This window comes from Balearica regulorum, chromosome 1, assembly GCF_011004875.1.
Source record: "Balearica regulorum gibbericeps isolate bBalReg1 chromosome 1, bBalReg1.pri, whole genome shotgun sequence".
NCBI lineage: Eukaryota > Metazoa > Chordata > Aves > Gruiformes > Gruidae > Balearica > Balearica regulorum.
Window position 1 is genome coordinate 32,347,306 of NC_046184.1, and position 18,593 is coordinate 32,365,898.

At 37.0% G+C, this 18,593-nt stretch overlaps 1 protein-coding gene across 6 annotated transcripts in view; it reads left to right on the forward strand.

The window, feature by feature from the left end:
* The window catches only part of CNTN1 (contactin 1), a 265,155-nt gene that overhangs the window by 193,707 nt on the left and 52,855 nt on the right, over positions 1–18,593 (forward strand). For all 6 annotated transcript variants that reach the window (XM_075744721.1, XM_075744711.1, XM_075744701.1 and 3 more), the window contains 9 exons: positions 87–182; positions 1,205–1,411; positions 2,694–2,790; positions 2,945–3,126; positions 4,360–4,484; positions 6,465–6,582; positions 8,222–8,372; positions 8,866–8,993; positions 11,649–11,824. In XM_075744721.1, the coding sequence (XP_075600836.1) occupies positions 87–182; positions 1,205–1,411; positions 2,694–2,790; positions 2,945–3,126; positions 4,360–4,484; positions 6,465–6,582; positions 8,222–8,372; positions 8,866–8,993; positions 11,649–11,824 (1,280 nt within the window). The remainder of the gene's footprint in view (positions 1–86; positions 183–1,204; positions 1,412–2,693; positions 2,791–2,944; positions 3,127–4,359; positions 4,485–6,464; positions 6,583–8,221; positions 8,373–8,865; positions 8,994–11,648; positions 11,825–18,593) is intronic.

Here is an 18,593-nt window from a genome sequence, read left to right on the forward strand (position 1 = left end):
TATATATTGTTGTATTTCTATATTAATCTCTACATGACTGAAAACAATAATTAAAAATTTTCCTCTCCCTCCTTTTTCTAAACTAGATCTGGATCCCTTTCCACCTGAGGAACGCTATGAAGTTAAAGTGCGAGAAGGTGTTGGAGCAGTGCTTCTTTGTGAGCCCCCTTACCACTACCCAGGTAATTCAGCTCGAAGTGCTTCATTTGCAACTGCTTAAGAGTAGAGGACAAAAGAACATTTATTTTGAAAAGTATCCTTTAAGTTTACTTAAACAGTAACTTTTATGCAGCTTGAGACTCACTTTTCTGGTTAGTTTACCATTTTGAATATATGCTTATAGTTGAACATGTGTAAAGGATATTGTTGAATTTGTAAACAGTTTTTTATATTCTAAATATTACAATAACAACAACAACAACAATACCTAATCTGGATAATGGAGGGGAGTCTTGGCCTACCATTCAAAAGACCTGAGTACATGTCACTGTGTCATCCCAGACTTTCTGCTTTGTTTCACCTAATGAAACCACCACAACAGAAATGATCATGGGCTCCTGTTAAAATCGTGGAACAGCAATAGGCACCTCCAGAGGGTCAGCGATGCGGTGATTTACACTCTGGAAGTGCCTTTCTCTCAGCATTAGCTGCTGCAGAGCTTGACGGGGCTTATACCCATAACCTCAAGCATCTCCAGTTCCACTGTGAGGCATGAATTTGGCTGTTAGCATCTCTTTTACCATATATTGCTTATAAAATGCGATAACATTTTAGTTTTCATACTCTGTGTCTAAGTATTGCAAGGACCTGAAGAACTGAGAAATATTTCTCGTTAAAATTTCTAGTTGCAAGACTGGTGAGAGCTTCCCAGTTTCTCAGCTGCGTGAAGTCAAGACCCGGCTGCCTGTCTCCTTCCCTGCCACTGCGGTGGCTGTGGGAAGGCTGTGCCCAAGGGGGGGCTGTGCGTGCTGTAGCCTGGTCCCCAGTAATCTGCACTCATGGGACCAGTACCCCGATGTCCGGTGTAGGCAGGTATTAGCTGAGACATGTATATTCTCTCTCACATAGCTGCCGCTCCCGAAGAAAAGATCTATAAGCTAGAATCAGAGGGAAGTAATTTATATGCAGACAGTATTCCATGGCTTAAGTAGCTTGTAGTAGTATTATTGTTTTTTAATATTGACTAGAAAATATTTTCCCCCAGATGATCTCAGTTATCGCTGGCTTCTAAATGAGTTCCCGGTATTCATTGCTTTGGACAAACGACGATTTGTGTCCCAGACGAATGGCAATCTCTACATTGCAAATGTAGAAGCGTCAGATAAGGGCAATTATTCGTGTTTTGTGTCCAGCCCTTCAATAACAAAGAGTGTATTCAGCAAATTTATTCCACTTATTCCACAGTCCGATCGTAAGTATTTATTGGAAATACTATGTACGTGCAGTGTGCTAACTGTTTGTATTTTAATTTTGCTCAGTCATAACTACCGTCAGCTCTGTGAGGAGAATTATATGGCAAGTTAAAATGGCTACTGCGCAATGTAATTATTCCAGATACAGAAGTCCAAATTGTTCCATCCACAGTGAAAACTCTGTGAAGGAAATGTCCTCTGATTCATTCAAAAATTTCCTTTCATATCATTAAGAACAGAGTTCTCATCCCCAGAGTCCCCATGTCTTTTATGTGATAAGCCCCTGTACTCATCCCAAAATCTTTAATACCGTTTTTGTTCTTGGCATTGGTTCAAAGGGGTAGGACTGTAAAGCAGAAACTTTATGTTAAAGTTTATAAACAGCTTCAGGAATTATTTTTTTCCTAGGAAATCCCTAATGAAAATGGAAAATCCTTTTTCCCTGTTGAAATTTCCTATCCAAGGGTGGCCTAAGGGCTTTGTTTCTCATGGCCAATCCCCTAAGACACCTATATGGTTTTGTGTCACTAGATCATTCTCTGCCATTTCTTCAGGAAAACTGCATGTTTTCCAAATGGTAACCAAGTTCCCTTTTGCCACTTCAGACTGTCAGTCACTAGAGCCCCATAAACTGACCATCAGGATTTCAGTGCCCCTTTTGTCTGTTAAATTTCCCATATTACAGTGAAGAACTGTGATTGGATTTGAGTAATTACAAATAAGTGATCTTTGTCCAAATTTTCCGTGGCCAATACTCACACTGAGATCTTCATCTGGAAGAACTGCAAGAGGAGTCCTACTGGGATGACCAGTAGGTAGATTTGATTACATTTGCAGCCCTGTGCCCTCATTCAGCTGTAGCTTTGCTTGCTCTAGCTCCTTCTTACCCTAAGATAATATTGAGCTTAAATTCACACTAATTCAAAATATTCTATCCAATAAAAGAATCTGTGGAAAATAGACTCAGGCTTTGGTCTTCCCACACACACAGTTCTTCATCACACTTCAAATGCAAATAAGTGAGTTTGTGTTAAAGTATTGTGCTCTAAATATGTTAGGCATTACCATCCAGAGAAAGATAGCTAGTTGATCAGTAAAGAAGTTCTGCCTTACTGTTAAAAGTTCTATGCTAAATCAGACTTCATGGATGGCCAGGCTATTTATTCACTGTAGAGAAGAATTTTGTCTGGAATTTTATGAACAGTTTTCTTGAACTGTGGGTTTTAATAGCTTTATTCCTTTCTGCTGTGCCTTTTCTGAGAATCTCTTTGTTCATGTTAGGTGCGAAAGTATATCCTGCTGATATCAAGGTGAAGTTCAAGGACACGTATGCTCTCCTGGGGCAAAATGTGACTCTGGAGTGTTTTGCTCTTGGGAAGTAAGTGTGTTTTAATATTATCGTCGAGCACTGCTTGCTTTCATATTTCAGGGAATGAAAATACATGTTTCATCATCAAACACTTTTTTGTAGTCTGCAATTTAACAGCCAGTTCTTGAACGTGCTGATTTGTACTGTACTGTACCTTTTCAAGTCCGGTTCCTGAACTCAGATGGAGTAAATACCTTGAACCCATGCCAGCCACTGCTGAGATAAGCATGTCTGGTGCAGTTCTTAAGATCTTCAATATTCAGTATGAAGATGAAGGACTTTATGAGTGTGAAGCTGAAAATTATAAAGGAAAAGATAAACATCAAGCAAGAGTTTATGTACAAGGTAGGTAGAACAATTTTATTCTTCACGATCTATGTTTTGGAAATATCTGTGTTTTCACACTTGATGTCAGTGGTGATTCAGCATCATCCTGACACACTGCTCTTCACATTAACAGAGCAAAATCAAAAGTCATGCACTGAATGCCAGGCATAACATTTGTGTGTTAATTGAACAACTACTCAATTTGTCCGGTTATGGTAGCTGTGAATACACCTTGACAGTAATGTGTGTTAGTATTAATATGACTATGCATAATGGAAATTAAATAAATTTAGAGTACTTGAAGTGAAAGAACTTCCAGGAAGAAAAAGAGACCATTAGGTTTGTTATGCTTTCTTCTTTCCTGATTTTGTTTGTCTTTTCTAACAGTCTTAGCTCTCTTGTTTATTAGCTACCCTCAATTCTTTATTCCTCCAGCCCTCTGACCCTTCCCTTCATGCATTTGGTTAAATGAGGGAATCAAAAGATTGTATCTTACTGCCCATAGTGGAATCATCCCAAGTAACCCAACTCCTTGGCTGAGACCTATGCCACAAAACTGTGGCATGAAAACGTCGTATATAACATCTGAATTAATTACCTTCAGAAGATTTCTGTCTCTTTTCATTGACTGTACAGAACATCTTCTGAGTTAAGATCCTCAGTTAAGTGCTTGAATTGCAGCAGGATAAATTCAAAATTGGCGTGGAAAGGTTGTTACTCCTTGTAATAGTTAAAGCTAATTAATAGGTTCATTTACCTAGCAAAACCAAAAATGCTGGGGCATTTTCAATATCAATTTCTTAAATATCTTGTCTCGACCAAGAGAATATTTTCTTGGAGACCCTTCCAATACATACATGGTTTTGCACAATTTCATGTCATTTGACTGTCATTTTTATGGTGTTACTGAGTATTTTCCACATTGTATAATCTACAGGTCAGTGTAAGTGGTAACATCTTATGTCTTTGGACATTGGTGAACCATTATTTCAATTCCATACTTTCTTCTCATAAAAAATAGTTTGAAGTTATTTTGCGTCTATGTGGGAAGACAGAAACTTCCTTCTTTCTTCATTCTTCATTCTTTCTTCATTCTTCATTCTTTCTTGTGGTGGTGCATTGCTGAGTTATCATAACTATTTTGTGTTGCCTGTTCAGTATCATGGGAAAAGCAGTGGAATTAATAGAACATAATGCTAATTAAATATGTACCTGCTATATTTACAAGGCATCATGTTTTTTATTCTTCAGCCTCTCCCGAGTGGGTAGAACATATCAATGACACAGAGAAGGATATAGGCAGTGACCTATACTGGCCTTGTGTAGCTACGGGCAAGCCTATTCCAACAATTAGGTGGTTGAAGAATGGTGCCTCGGTAAGTATATTGCCATAGATAACACAGGATTTATTGGGTAGCTGAGACAAACAATTTTTTTAAGCAAGCATTATTAAAAGGTTGAAAGAAAATTAGTTATAATGATGCAAATATTTTCTGATTCCACTTGCATTAGACATTAAAATTTATTTTTTAAAGTTTTATCTCAATCTTCTTTTCAGTTTTAAAATGCATTTCTTCAGGCTATTTAATATTCATCTCTGAATTCTAAACTTGTCTTTTGACCACATGTTTGGGAGGTGGATATCCCTTTTTCTCCAGGCCTTTTTAAGTAAATGCTATTTTCTTCTCTCTGGATAAAAAATGTCTATCATCAGCTTCTCTTTAAAAATAATCGTCTTTACCACATTAAACATGAGTATGTCTTTAAAAATGTAAAACAAAGTGGAGTCAGTGGAGATAAGAGAAGAACGAGTATTTTTTAAATTATCAGTGGTGTTCCTATATCATGTACTTTTTCACGTTTTTTTTCTAGCCACAGAATACTGCAAAAATCCATTATTTTAGGTGACATGAAATTTAAATGAGTACTGTTTGATAATTTGAGTTTATTACATTGGATATTTTATTTAAATGAAGTACATTTTCTGTCCAGGCATTTCTACAACGTATTTAATATCTATTACTTATACTGTAGGATGAGCCATTAAAGAACAAAGAGACTAGAAGAGGGCACAATGAAACACTGCATCTGATGAGCTGTGGTAACACTGATCTTGGCAAGCAAACAAAAAAAGACAATGATGCAGCACTGTTTTGGCTGCATATCTTAAGAAAAACGTGAGAGGTTGAAGGGAGAACAGGGATATCACCATCTGCCATATGGAGATGGCTTAAACCAGGAAAAACAATGCTGGTTTCTAGCTTCGGTAGTTATTACAAACAAGTAATTTAACAAGCGAATTGCTTGATAGTCCCCGATGAACTTGGCTTTCACTGACAAAATCTCCATACTGGATTGCAGAAAGCAGTGTGTAATTCTCCAGTAGTACACCAGAAGATTACGTTGTGTGTTAATATTGTGAGACGATGTCCAAATGGAAAATAGCAAAAATATTTAAATTGCCTTGAAAATATAGCTTGGTTCTAAATCAGATAATTTTTAATGAGGTATTTCACTTAGCACAAAACAAAGATTCCTTCTAGAAAATCTGATGTAAATGTTTCTAAATAAAATGGTACAGGAAATACGTTTCCTTCAATCTATTCTTTTTTCAGATAAATAGTATTCTTTTAATCTTCCACTGCTCCATATACTCCAATTGACTTATATACAAGGTTTACAGCTTTTCAGCTTGATTTTCACAAGAAAACAAAATTCATTAACATGATCTTCCAAAAAGAGATTGACATCTATTTGTAATTTACAAAATACCCCACCTCCCTTTGTGCATTTTTATACAGTTTTTTAGAAATAGATTAAGTACTTTAGTTTGATTTACAATATTTTCATTTTATATTAAAACAAAGTAATAGAAAATAGTTTATTGTACCTCCCAGAGGAATCTTCTGAAAAACTCCTACTTCAGTGGAACTTGCTTTGACCTTTTACTGTTGTCAAACAATGTACATCCAATAGAACATGCTGAACAGTGAGCATGGAGAAACACAGCTTACGTGCATCAAATTAATTTCATTTCCTGTTTCTTATTTTTGAATTAGTGTTTACATTGGTATGGTAACAGTGGACTGAAGAGTAGATGTGTCTAGTGCCACTCAGCTATGAGTTTTCCAGAAAAATACTGATCGACACTGAATCTTTCTTTAAAAAAAGATGAACACATTGTCACAAATCTAAAACATAACATGGATAAAAAAAATCTCACTGGTGCCTGAATGCTGTTTGAAGGACTCTCTTCTGAACACTGTCACTAAAATAAAAAAAAGAAATGGATATGAATTCTTCAGCATACATAGTCTACATGAATATCTTGTTGTTTTATTGATTCTGTGTTTTAGTTCCGGAAAGGTGAACTAAGAATTCAAAGTCTGACCTTTGACGATGCCGGCATGTACCAATGTATAGCAGAAAACACGCATGGAATCATTTATGCAAATGCTGAACTGAAGATTGTGGGTAAGTGGGATTATTTGCACTATTTACTATTTCAGATTTGAGTAAGGTAGCAGTCGTATTTGCAAACATTGTTTGGTAAGAGATTCCTGTGAGGATAAAGCTAAGAACCTTCACTCAGTCGAGGTGAGGTGTAGTTTATTTGAGCTCCCTGACTGGGTTTTGGGAAGGACTTGAGGAATCAAGTTATTAATTTATGGAGAGTGTTTGCTGTAATATTTCTGATGTTTGCTTGCTGCTGTTACCCTTCAGAGGAACTGGTAGTGCAGAAATTATATGAAGCATGTAGAGCTGCTGTCTACCCTCTCACGCTTGCAAAAACTGATTGAGAAGTGTTTTCTTTTGTGCTCACCTATTCTCACTCCTCTGTGGGGCAAAATCTGCTTTTTTAGGAACCATGTTGTCAGTCACCAACCCTTTGAAGCTCTTCCTCTTCACTCTCCCCTTTGCTTTTGCCTTCTACAGCCCATTAAGACCAGCTGCAATGTTTGCGTGCAATATAGCTGTTCCACTGGCGGCTGGATGTAGTTATGAATCCATTGTGTTTTCCTAAGGAGCATCTTGTTGAAAGTTTGACTTTCAGATCCAGAGTGCTCAGGCTTAAAACAATTTATGACGTTTTTACTGATGTCATTAGGGCAGGCGTACTGGCTGTATGACATGGCTTTCCTAGGAGATTTCCCTGCAGCAGTTACCCTGGGTTCTTTCCATCTCATGCTTGCCTCCAGACATTCCCAAGAGCTAAACTATTCTTGACTTCCCCAACCCATTGCACAACAATACTTCATCCTTCATCATTCTTCCATTATTATATACTCACTACCAGCGTGGATTACCCAGAAATGAGCACTTTTTGCATGCACATTTTCAAAGTTCAATGTTCATCAATGGATGGTTATCAGAGTTTTTCTCCATACTGCTGTAATTAACTAACAGCCCTATTTCCTTAAGCTGTGTACACGCTTGCTGGCATGGTTAACAATGATGGTATGCTGAGGTGCAAAATAATTAAAAGCATTTTTCCTTTTATTTGCTTACAAATAAAAAGAAAATTAGTAAGCAGAGGTCTGACCTCACACACGTTAGTGTGGTGCTTGCTACACTCATGTCTCATTACTCTTGTACATCCGAGAGTGCACCTAAGGCCAGTCGGCCAAACAGAAAACTACGGAGAGGAAGAAGGGCACAACCTTAAAGTTGCTAGAGGGAGGTTAAACCCACTGAAAAGTAAACCCAACTATTCTTTGAAAGTACAATTGAGTGAACAGCTTTTTTACAGAAATTGGTCTCCGGGAATCTAAATTTTATTAGGACTAATCATAAGGCCTTTGAAAGGGAGGAACTTCCTATTGATTTCAGTGGACTTTGATCTTATTAGATTAAACTTAGATGGAAGTTCGGAAATCAACAGAAAGAAACCTCTAGTGTAACACAGCATAGAACTACATAACGATTTTTCCTGTTTAAGATCATTATCGATTTCTCAGCGCATCTCTGTATCATTAACATTTTTCTCACTGGTCAGAATAGTGGATGTTTGTATACAATTCAATAGTTCTGTCATTTACTTCATGCTGCAAACAAGTTGTATTTTGCAGAAAAATCCCTTAACAGCAGTACTCACGTTAATTTTTGCTTTCAGCTTCACCTCCTACTTTTGAACTGAACCCTATGAAGAAGAAAATCCTAGCAGCTAAAGGGGGCCGTGTCATCATTGAATGCAAGCCTAAAGCTGCTCCTAAGCCAAAATTCTCCTGGAGCAAAGGAACAGAATTGCTTGTAAATGGGAGCCGGTTAGTATTGACTGTTAGTGGACACTGTGAGTCTTAAAAATGCTGCCTTATGTTTCCATTTGTCCTGTAGGCTAGTTCTCACTTTTGCAGACTTGGGGGCAGGAGAAGGTGTAGTTTCAGGAGAATAATATGCCAAAATGTTACCAGCAGTGTGGATCCAAACAGCTAGCAGAGTATCCGACTTGAACCAGTCTGTTTGGTGCTGTTCACATTGCAGAATTGAATTGTATCACAAAATTGTAAGGAAAATATTTGAATGACTACGAGTGAATGAAAGTACACTCTCTTGCTCCACCAATGCAAGGCATCTAATCATGCCACAGTCAATTTAAATATTTTCTACTGTCAGAGTATTTATAAATGCAGTAGTTAGATGTGAGCTTGCAAGAGATGTTTGTGTTTTGTTCTTTCACTTCCTACAATTCTACTGAAAGTGTCGCTTTCTAGCATTAAAACCTAATTTCTCTGGATGTATTTTTTGTACTTTCAATAGCATACGTATCTGGGATGACGGGAGCCTGGAAATTATCAATATCACAAAGCTGGATGAAGGTCGCTACACCTGTTTTGCAGAAAATAACCGAGGAAAAGCTAATAGCACTGGTGTTCTGGAAATGACAGGTAAACCTCTAAATTGCATTAGTTTGTTTCAGGTAGAATCCCTTAATTCAAAATCATTACATTTTGTTCCAGCATTGCACTACTTTTGCAAGCCATTTTATGTCTTTTCTTTCTAATTTAATTGCTCATTAAACAATGAATTGATGCTTCTAAAGCATATTGCTCTGTAGAAAACAGGTATGTTTGCACCAGTTCTGAGACTGTATCTCAATTTTCAGCGTTGATTTTTCCATAAGAGATTATTAAATCTGATCCATTAAATTGACACATTTTAATGCATTCATTCAATTTTGTAGCTCAGTGCTCAGGCTAAGGTGTGGTTCTGGGGCCATGACTCAAAGAAAGAAATGGGACTCTTGCTGACCTTCCTTAGTTTTCCTTTTCTATTTTTTTTTTTGATGTGGAAAGCAAATTTGAGAGAAGATTGCAGTTAAAGAAACATACATTCAATTTGTGAGATAGGGGCATATAGCCATATGATTGCACTACTAAATTCCCTTCCTTTGTGGGTATTAGTATTTAATGATTGAGTACTGATATCCTTTATTGTGTATTTTAAATCTGATGTCAAATAAATAAGTAGCTGTAGAATACAGACAGGAAAGATGACATTCATAAACAGCTATGTCTATCAAGTATCACTGATAGTAGACGAGTCATTCAACAAATACATTTGTTAATGTCTGTTCCAGAAATCATGCTGGATGTGACAGCTCAATGCCACAATATTGATGTACTAATGTAGGAATTAATCTGTGTCATCAGATCGTATGAAAGCATTTTTCTGGCTGATTTATAACAAATTTATTGCACCAGATGACTTGTAAGACTTTATTTTGATCAGTCAGGTTTGTTTAATGTTTGCAGTTACTTTTTATCATCTTCTGCAGTTTTATATATTTTAATATTACCCTCAGGCATTTAATTATTTTGAAAGGTTATAAATTAAGTTAAATAAATACCCAGCCCCTTAATAGTAATATCATACCTTCTAAAATCAGGAAGAACATTTGCATATTAAATTCACACAGTGAAACACTTAAACCATATGTTTATAAACCTTACAAACCAGCTATAAATAATTTTAAAATTTTGGAGAATTCTGCTCTGATTCATCTAAAAAGGAAAACCAAAAGACTAAGACCATCTCTCTTGTGTCACAGCAGAAACAGAAGAGTCAGATAACATATCTCAAAATTATTTTCACACTGTGGACAATGATGAGGGTTGATTAAGAATGCTTTGAAAATGGTAATCCCAAGCACATTGTGTGGCCCATAAAACTTGTCAGACATGGCGCACAACTAAAGGAAATGAAAAAGTTAAATCTGAAGCTGACAGGCACTGTCTGCAAACTCTGATGGCTTTTCCCATACACTGTTTGCTCACTGCCACTGGACCACTCTTTCAGCAAGTTCTTAGACTGGTAGAGTTCTTTATGTAAACATGTAGAAAATCACTGATGGTAGAACCAAATGCTGAACGTATAGGCACGACACTAGAATGGAGCAGGTATCCTAAGCATGTGTCAGTAGCTAAAACTTTAGAGATCAGATGTTAACAGGTTGCTTCAATGCACTATGAGATGCTCATTCTGAGAAAGCCAGTAGTTGTGCCATCCTTCTAGTCTCAGTATTAAGCAGGTTTTAGATTACTAGAGTAGGATCTGGGGGAAGGTTTCTCTCCAAGGCAGATTAACAAGAAATGTTGGGTTTATTGAGGATTTTTTTGCTGTTCTGTGTATGGTGGGGTGTAGTGTGCTCCTTGGAGCGTGCTCAAACCTAGGTCTTACACTAGTAGCAACAGCTCTTTTGTTATAGCTATTGTCTTCCAGGTTTTAGTACCCTACTACCACTCTCACAGTGGTGGGAAAGATATTATATGTCATGGCATAAGGAAGATACTCTTTAACTTTTTGTTTAATGATAATAATGAGAGAAGAAGAGCAGGTCTCAATGATCCAGTGAGCCCCTTCCAAAACAATGTTGCTACTTTGCCATATGAGTTTGATGCATGTACCAAGAGCTCTAGCAAGTATCATGAGATCTCTACCTTGTTTTGTTGTGTTTTTTTCTGCAATAATAAGAGACGTTGCTGGGATATATACAGCTTTCTTCCTTTTGTTGTATTATTTTCTCTTCCTTTCAACCTGTAGCTATTTGCAGAGTTTGTTATGCATCCATTATATTGTTTCTCAGTAGATAAATTAAGATCTCACTCCCTGCTCTAATGGAAATGTGACTCAGCCTGACAACTAAGTAGAACTTTCCATTCATTAGCGACAGATTTTAAAACATAAGAAATATTATAATTTAAACAAGAAATGCAACACAAGTCGCATAAGATACATTGTCTGTCATCTTTCTACCTGAGATATAGTCAATGAATAAAAATAGCTTTAGTCAGTAATGTGATTCAGAGATTGACGCATAGCCATTTTCAAAGGACAGCCAAATAGAAGTTAGGCAGGTCAGTTGTAAAAGGTTGCCTTTGTTCTCTTTAGTTTGGTCCTTTGAAATGTAGCTGCATGAATAACATGTAAACTAGAGTTTGAGGGAGCAGTTTAATGTACAATCAAACGGTTATGGAGCTGAGCTTACATTTGGATAAACATTTATTTATTGGAATTTTCCGTGTTTGCTGTTAACTTCACAGAAGCTACAAGGATTACTTTAGCTCCGTTGAATGTTGATGTCACCGTTGGAGAAAATGCTACCATGCAATGCATTGCATCCCATGATCCCACATTAGACCTGACATTTATTTGGTCTCTAAATGGCTTTGTAATAGATTTTGAGAAAGAGCACGAACATTATGAAAGGAATGTTATGGTAAGATACTATAGATCCTTATTTAATACATGAAAGCCTAGTTTTCTTTGTTGTGAATAGCTGTCTTTCCTGTTTTACTTTTTCTATTGTGTTGGTTCAGATCTAGAAAGATGCAGTAGGCTAAGAACATAAAATAAAATTACGATTTAGACACTTTGCAGACATGTAGACACTTGCAGGTGGATACCTGAAATCAGATCTCTAAATTGACGTATTTTGGTACCTCAGTTAAATCCCACTCTGATTAGTAGTGAATATAGCTGGTAAGTAGGCAGCTTGATCATAAACAGGGTGCAAATTACCTCACAAAAGTGCGCATATGCATTCACTTTTGCTTACCCATGTTTTCCTCATCAATATTTCTGGAATTTGGCACAAGACCGGGCCAGATGGTGGGTAGGAGTCAAACAGTCTGTAAACACTGAGCAAGAAGAGTTTGTGTGAAGGCTAAACAAGTTAATACAAAGACGCTTGTTTTGGCACATAGAAAGAGGAATCATAGATCTTTCGTGTTTACACGTGTGGTTATCTTTTTACAGTCTTCTGTCGGGCTTATTCAAAATTAATACCTTGATTAGAAATCCCTTCTCGTTATGTCTAATCACACACTGATTTACCTACTATTCAACAGCAACCTCAGAGTGGTTGCCCACACGTGTGTATATTTATTCTGTTGTTCTGGGTTTAAATGACACAAAAATCTTCAAATTTAGATACCTTTTTTTTGTGTGTGCCTAAGAGGAACTGCGGATGTGGAGAGAAAAGGTTGCTAATAGTACTTGTAGTGTCTGGGAACACCAGGGACCATGTTCAGTTTCAGCTCCGTGTTCAAAATGAGGTACCATATAACAGTGCCTCCTGCTGAGTCTTTCCTCTAGGCTGGCAATATTATTTGATTTTCCATGGACCAAGAGATTCTTTTTCTCTCTTGCTTTTTCGACATCTGTTTATCTCCATGTGAGAAGATGTTTCAAGTATAACTATTTTAGTCTGATTTGGAACAAAACAGTCCTTTGAGGAGTCAAGAGTTGCCTCAGCCTGCTCATTTGCTGAGTTGTAAACATCCCTAAGAAGTCACACAAATCTCTTTCAGTGAGAAAACAAGTCCTTGTCCTACAAGCCAACAGAAGCATGCTAAAATCAGCTGAAAAACATTGAAACCCAAAGACATAAATCCATTTCTGCATTAAATCCCCTGAAAGTCTTTGTCCAAACTCAGTAACAGGGTACTAAGCAGTTTGCAGTGTGTTTTGTGTTGCCTCAGGAATTACAAAATATGTAGATTTCTACTAGTACACTGTCATCTTTCAAAATATTTCCTGCATGTGGCTATAATGCTATGCTTTCGATAGGTTTATATATATACTTCAGTACTAATCAATGCATGGGAGCCCCTTGAAAACACTGGAATTGCCTCCTAAGGCAATTACTTTGTTCTTAGATAAAGGCTGGAATGAGTCTGAGTGTCAGTCAAAATAAGAGGTTAAAGAGTAAAGCCCCATTAAATGTATTCCTTGTAAAAGAGCAAATAAACCCACTCTGGTTTTGTCAAATTTTGTTTAGTTGATTACTTTTAGCTACCTGACAGAAGTCACACGAAGAAATTGTGTTCCATGAAACAGTAAATCAGGCACAAAGTGTTGATGAATCTGTGATTTGGGTGGGGAAGGAAGGTAAAAATGCCTTTACCAGAGGACTCTTGCAAGATAGTGTAATGCAAGAGAAAGGAACCTCCACTTTCTCCATCTGTTGGTCTGGTGTTGAACAGAAGTTTTTATATCATTGACGTACACTTTTGGGTTTTCCTCTTAATAATGAAAATAGAAGGAAATTGGATTTTTTCTTTTAGGGGAAATTAATTCTGAAATATAGTCCCAAATTTAGGGCATTTTAAGCAAAACACTTCAAGCTAACAAATCTGGGGACAAATAATGGCCTCAGCAAGTGTGTAAGGTGTAATTGTCTGTGAAGATTGACTTCATATTTAGGTTCCCAGCCACCTGTTTCATCTTCCAGATAGCAAGTGGTCCTGGATCTCCTGATCCCAAATTCTCATAGAATCATAGAATCATTTTGGTTGGAAAAGACCTTTAAGATCATCAAATCCAACTATTAACCTGATTCTAATTAACTCCACAGTATTTTAGACACTGTATTGAAGTGCTTGATTTTAAAACCAAATTAGCCTAGCTTTGCTAAGCTAGATTAGTCTCTACAGACCTTCTATGATCTGCAGAGAGAGAGAAAGAAGTGGTTCACATCAGGTAGGTGTTGAATCTTGTGCTGGAAGATTTCCTTTTTCAATAGATTACAGAGATGGATACTCCATAGGATGCAGAAGTAGCTGAAGAGCGACTAACTCTTAATTCACTTAAAGTTAAGTAGGTTAGATCCAAACATCAGTTAATTTCTTTTTCAGTGTGTAACCCCATTTTCCTGAAGGATATTTCTTGGTTTGTTGTGTTCCTTTTGCACTTGATCAATACTTATAGAAATTATTTTATTAGGGGCAGCTTCTTGTTTTGTATTCCTAAGCCTTATTTCTTGGCTTTCAAATGCAAAGCAAGTGCAGATAATCTCTGTTCCTCTTCCACAGGCAGCTCAGTCTTCCTCACCCAGGACAGAGGGGACAGTAGGATTGCATTTTAAGTCTGAAATTGTGATTTGCAGTTAAATCAGCACTTAAGTAATAACAAAAGCAGATTTTTTACAAAATAAACAAATCCAATACGAAGGTTTATATAGGCTTTAATTAAGAGGAATATGCACTTTCGACATTTCTGTTTCATTCATTTATTATTGTATTATTGCATTAAGGGATTTTCTCCTTCCTGTGTGAGCAAAGGGATTTTCTGGTGCGTACTGCTTCCATCTCTGGCAGTTCTGAGCTCAAGTCACTGGGTGGCAGGTTTGCTCAGGCTTTCTCGGATGCAAAGGGGTGAGCTGTTGTGCATTTGACAGCAGCAGCCGGAACTGCTGGGCTTGGAGCAGTGGAGTCCCCTGCTGCCACCCAACCCTTCACAAACAGAAAAGAAAAAAATGTTCCATCATGAATATTAAAATTACTGGATATGTGATACATGCTTTCTGTGCTATAATTTCCTGTTGATGAAGGATCCTCATCTGTCTTCCTGATAATATCACTATTAATTTATGTGACAGTGCAGATCAACATCCTGAAACTTGATACAGCCACAGTATTTCAGTTCTCAAAATAATACTAATATTGTTGTCACAGACACATAACGGCATGCTAATGAAACTCATGTAAATACCTGCGTAAGTCTTCTTTCTTTAAATGGAAGCTTTGGTATCTCCGTTATTGCTGAAGGCAAAACTAATTTGCATTACATTAGTACTAAAACTCATTTATCAAAAGAACATTTGTCGGTGCTGTTTTGATTTCCTGTGACAGCGATATTTAAAATGAAATATATATATATTAATTGGTTAGCTTTTGAAGAATCAAATGAAGTCTTCAAAATCTTACTATTAAATTGATTGCTTTTGACTTTTTGTATGGTCATTCCTCTGACTATTTGATTGAGGAACTAAACATTAACACGTCCTTTCAAGTTCCATACAGATATAGCACTTCAACTAATCTGAAAAACTAATGTTTGATCATTTGTTATTTATGGATCTCCTTTTTTCTCATGTATATTTAAAGATCGAAAAGCTTAATTTTAATATATACATTTAAAAAATATACACTATCCAAATAAGTACATTCTTTTAAGTTTATTACAAAAAAAATTCTCTTTAATATGTGAAGGTGTGTAATTTTTTTTATACTTTTGGAGCCCCACTAGTACATTTGTCTGGATAGCCAGGGAAAGGAACTCCATAATTTAACTGGTTCAAGTCAGAAACTTGTACGTACACTTAGGAAGTGTCCAAATGTAGTCTGTAATAGTCTTGATCACATATAGACACGCATACATTTTAAAATACTTTCCATACCATCGATATTGCTGTGTTTGCTACATTGTTTATTAGTTGTCTTAAACAATATCAGTGAACCTGAAACCCTGATATTTTTCTCACCATTTTATCTTTAATAAGTTAAATTGCCTTACAAGTGTTCAGGAAGTTGGCCTACTTGCAAATAACTTTCTTTTATAAGAATTAAAGGACAGAGGAAGTGGTGATGGAAAAATATCCCTCTCCAAAGTACAGAAAGCTTTGCAGTCTTCGAGGACCACATTCATAATAGTCTGGAGAAGTGTGGCCATGTACTTTACATTAAAGTAAATCACACAGGGAAGGGCCTGTTTCTTCGCTTTGACTGTAAAAGGTGGTTAGTTCAGATACCACAGTTCATGCTACAGATGTCTGAAGCAGGTAAGATGAATTCTAGATTGGTGATAGCATTTGCCAAAAAGGAAAGTTCTACAAAACAGTTGTTTTTGTAAACCACAGAGAATAAGTCTGACTATAAAAATCCTATTAGAGGAGTATAGCTTAAATGCTGCTTGGGTTTTGTAAATCATTAAAATTTGCAGTTCCTTGGCTGGACATGGTAGACAAAGGTGTTTTACTGCACGCTCCTGCTTCAACATATTACTGTGTGTACAGTTTTATTGTATAAATCTCTCCTTGCACATTCCATGGTTTTCTGCAGCAGCAAAGATACAAAGATTTTAATTTTTCTTCACTGCTTCCTCTGGTAATCCTCCTTGCAGAGTGTGGAGTCTAGCTACAGCTATATGACAGGAAATCAATAGAAACTTCAGGAGGAGAACAGAAGAATTAGAGAAAAATGTTTTGATGGGAAAGCTCAGTTACCCACTGATGAGGAAGAAGAGGCTGTCTATGGATTGGGAAGAAGAGGCTGTGTATGGATTGGAACAAAACCTGGGAGACAGCATCATAGTGAGCTCATTCGGTACAACTTGTTGAATATATTGAGGGGGTAGGTGATTGATTGTTCATGAAGCTGAATCAGCTGAGCTACTGCTGTTTCTGAAAGAGTCGCCGGACTCTCCAAAGGCAGTGTCTCCATGCATTGCTTTCAGTGCCTTCATGTATTAGGGAGACACTTTAGACATGAGTGAGTTGGAAGTCACATATTTTGGCTAGGTTTGAGGTAAAATTTAGAGGCTAGAGCCTAATAGTAACGTAGCGAGCATGGAATGAGATGGATGGAGTCAGTGGTTATGAGCAAGGAGGAGAAGGAAAGCAGAAGACATAGTGCAGAGGGTGAAGCCAACAAGCAGTTAGCTCTGACAGAAGCCTTTGAGGAAACCTACTATTAATCCACATCCACAATGCTATTTCCAGCACAGAGAAGTGTAGTCTGTTAGAGGACCAACCTCTGTGCTATAATTAAAAAAAATACACTGCAGAATCAATTGACTGTAACTTGATGTGTTTGTGAGACTTCACAAACTACTAAAATACATGTACCATCCCTAGTTAGGTAGCAGGAGCTGAGAAAGCCAGGTGCGCGCACTACTCAGAGAAGTGTAGTTTGCAGTGTATTGTGAATTTTCGTCATCAGCCATAAAGTTGTGAGCTATAAGTGTAAGGAGGCAAGTACCTAGGCTTTTTCTGCTGTTGGAAGTGAAATAACGAGGCATATTACCACAGGGATGCTGGTACAAAGCACAGTGTCCTCAGGCATTTTCAGTGGTATGCTGAATGGAGAAGAATAATATAGTTGTTGGAAATATTTCCCAGTCCACATTTCAGGGGTAGAATTAGCACTTTACATATAAATATAGTTCGCTGAAGGAAGAGATTCTTTAGTGGGAATGTCTCTGTCATCATTATCCTGCTGGGTTTTTTATTTACCCATAACTTTCATGCCAGCCATGGCTTATAAATCAAAGTCAGATAAGCTCTCCTGTGAATAGAATTGAGACAACAGAGCTGCACTGGTGTTGTCCCCATGTCATCTCTGATATCAATATCAGGAAAACAGCTATAATCACATTTATATTAACATTCGTCAACAGCTGTTGGATTATCTGTTCTACTTGTATCTACCACAGAGCAGATCCTCTACTGGGAGGAGCAAAACAATTCACATGAACTCATTTAGAGTTAGTATTTTAGGTACAGGTAATAGAAGAAGATCTTTTAAATCATTGCTAGCTTTGGAAAAGCTGATCTCACCACCAAGAATCCCATCTCTTCCACATTACTTCTTATCAATTCTCTTATCATCTTACCTCTACTGTGTATTAAACACCTCTGAAGCTCAGATGTCTTATTTTTGAACCTGAATTAAAAAAAAAAAAAAAAAAAAAGGTTTTGTCTCTGCTTACCAGGTTCTTCTATTTCTGCTAAGTTATTACAAAGGGCTCGTTATCTTCATACTAACATAAGTTCCTTTATTGTCTCTGAGGTCCCAACAGAAGCGGATACTGCTTTCAGACAAAAGACTAGATTCCTGTAAATGATTTTTGATCAGACAGGGGCACATTCTGATGGCTTTCAGTAATTTAGTGCACTGGCAAAGGTGATAGTCAAGAGAGAACAGTGAATCTCAGAAGTAGGTCATACAATGCTATTTTTGACATCACTATTAAAGCATAAATATAGGGCTTATATGATGAAAGTCTCTGCTTGAAACTTGGTAAATAACTGAGTGGTGAACCACAGATACCCTTGGAACATCCCTGAGTACTGCTATCACTATTTCCAGTCTGTGATTCAGTTTTCTCGGAGTTAAGGAAGGCATTTTTCAAGTTAGCCAAGCTGAGGTTTTTGAATGAAAACATACAGTGCATTCATATCTAATTTGTGGACAGAATTTGCTGAT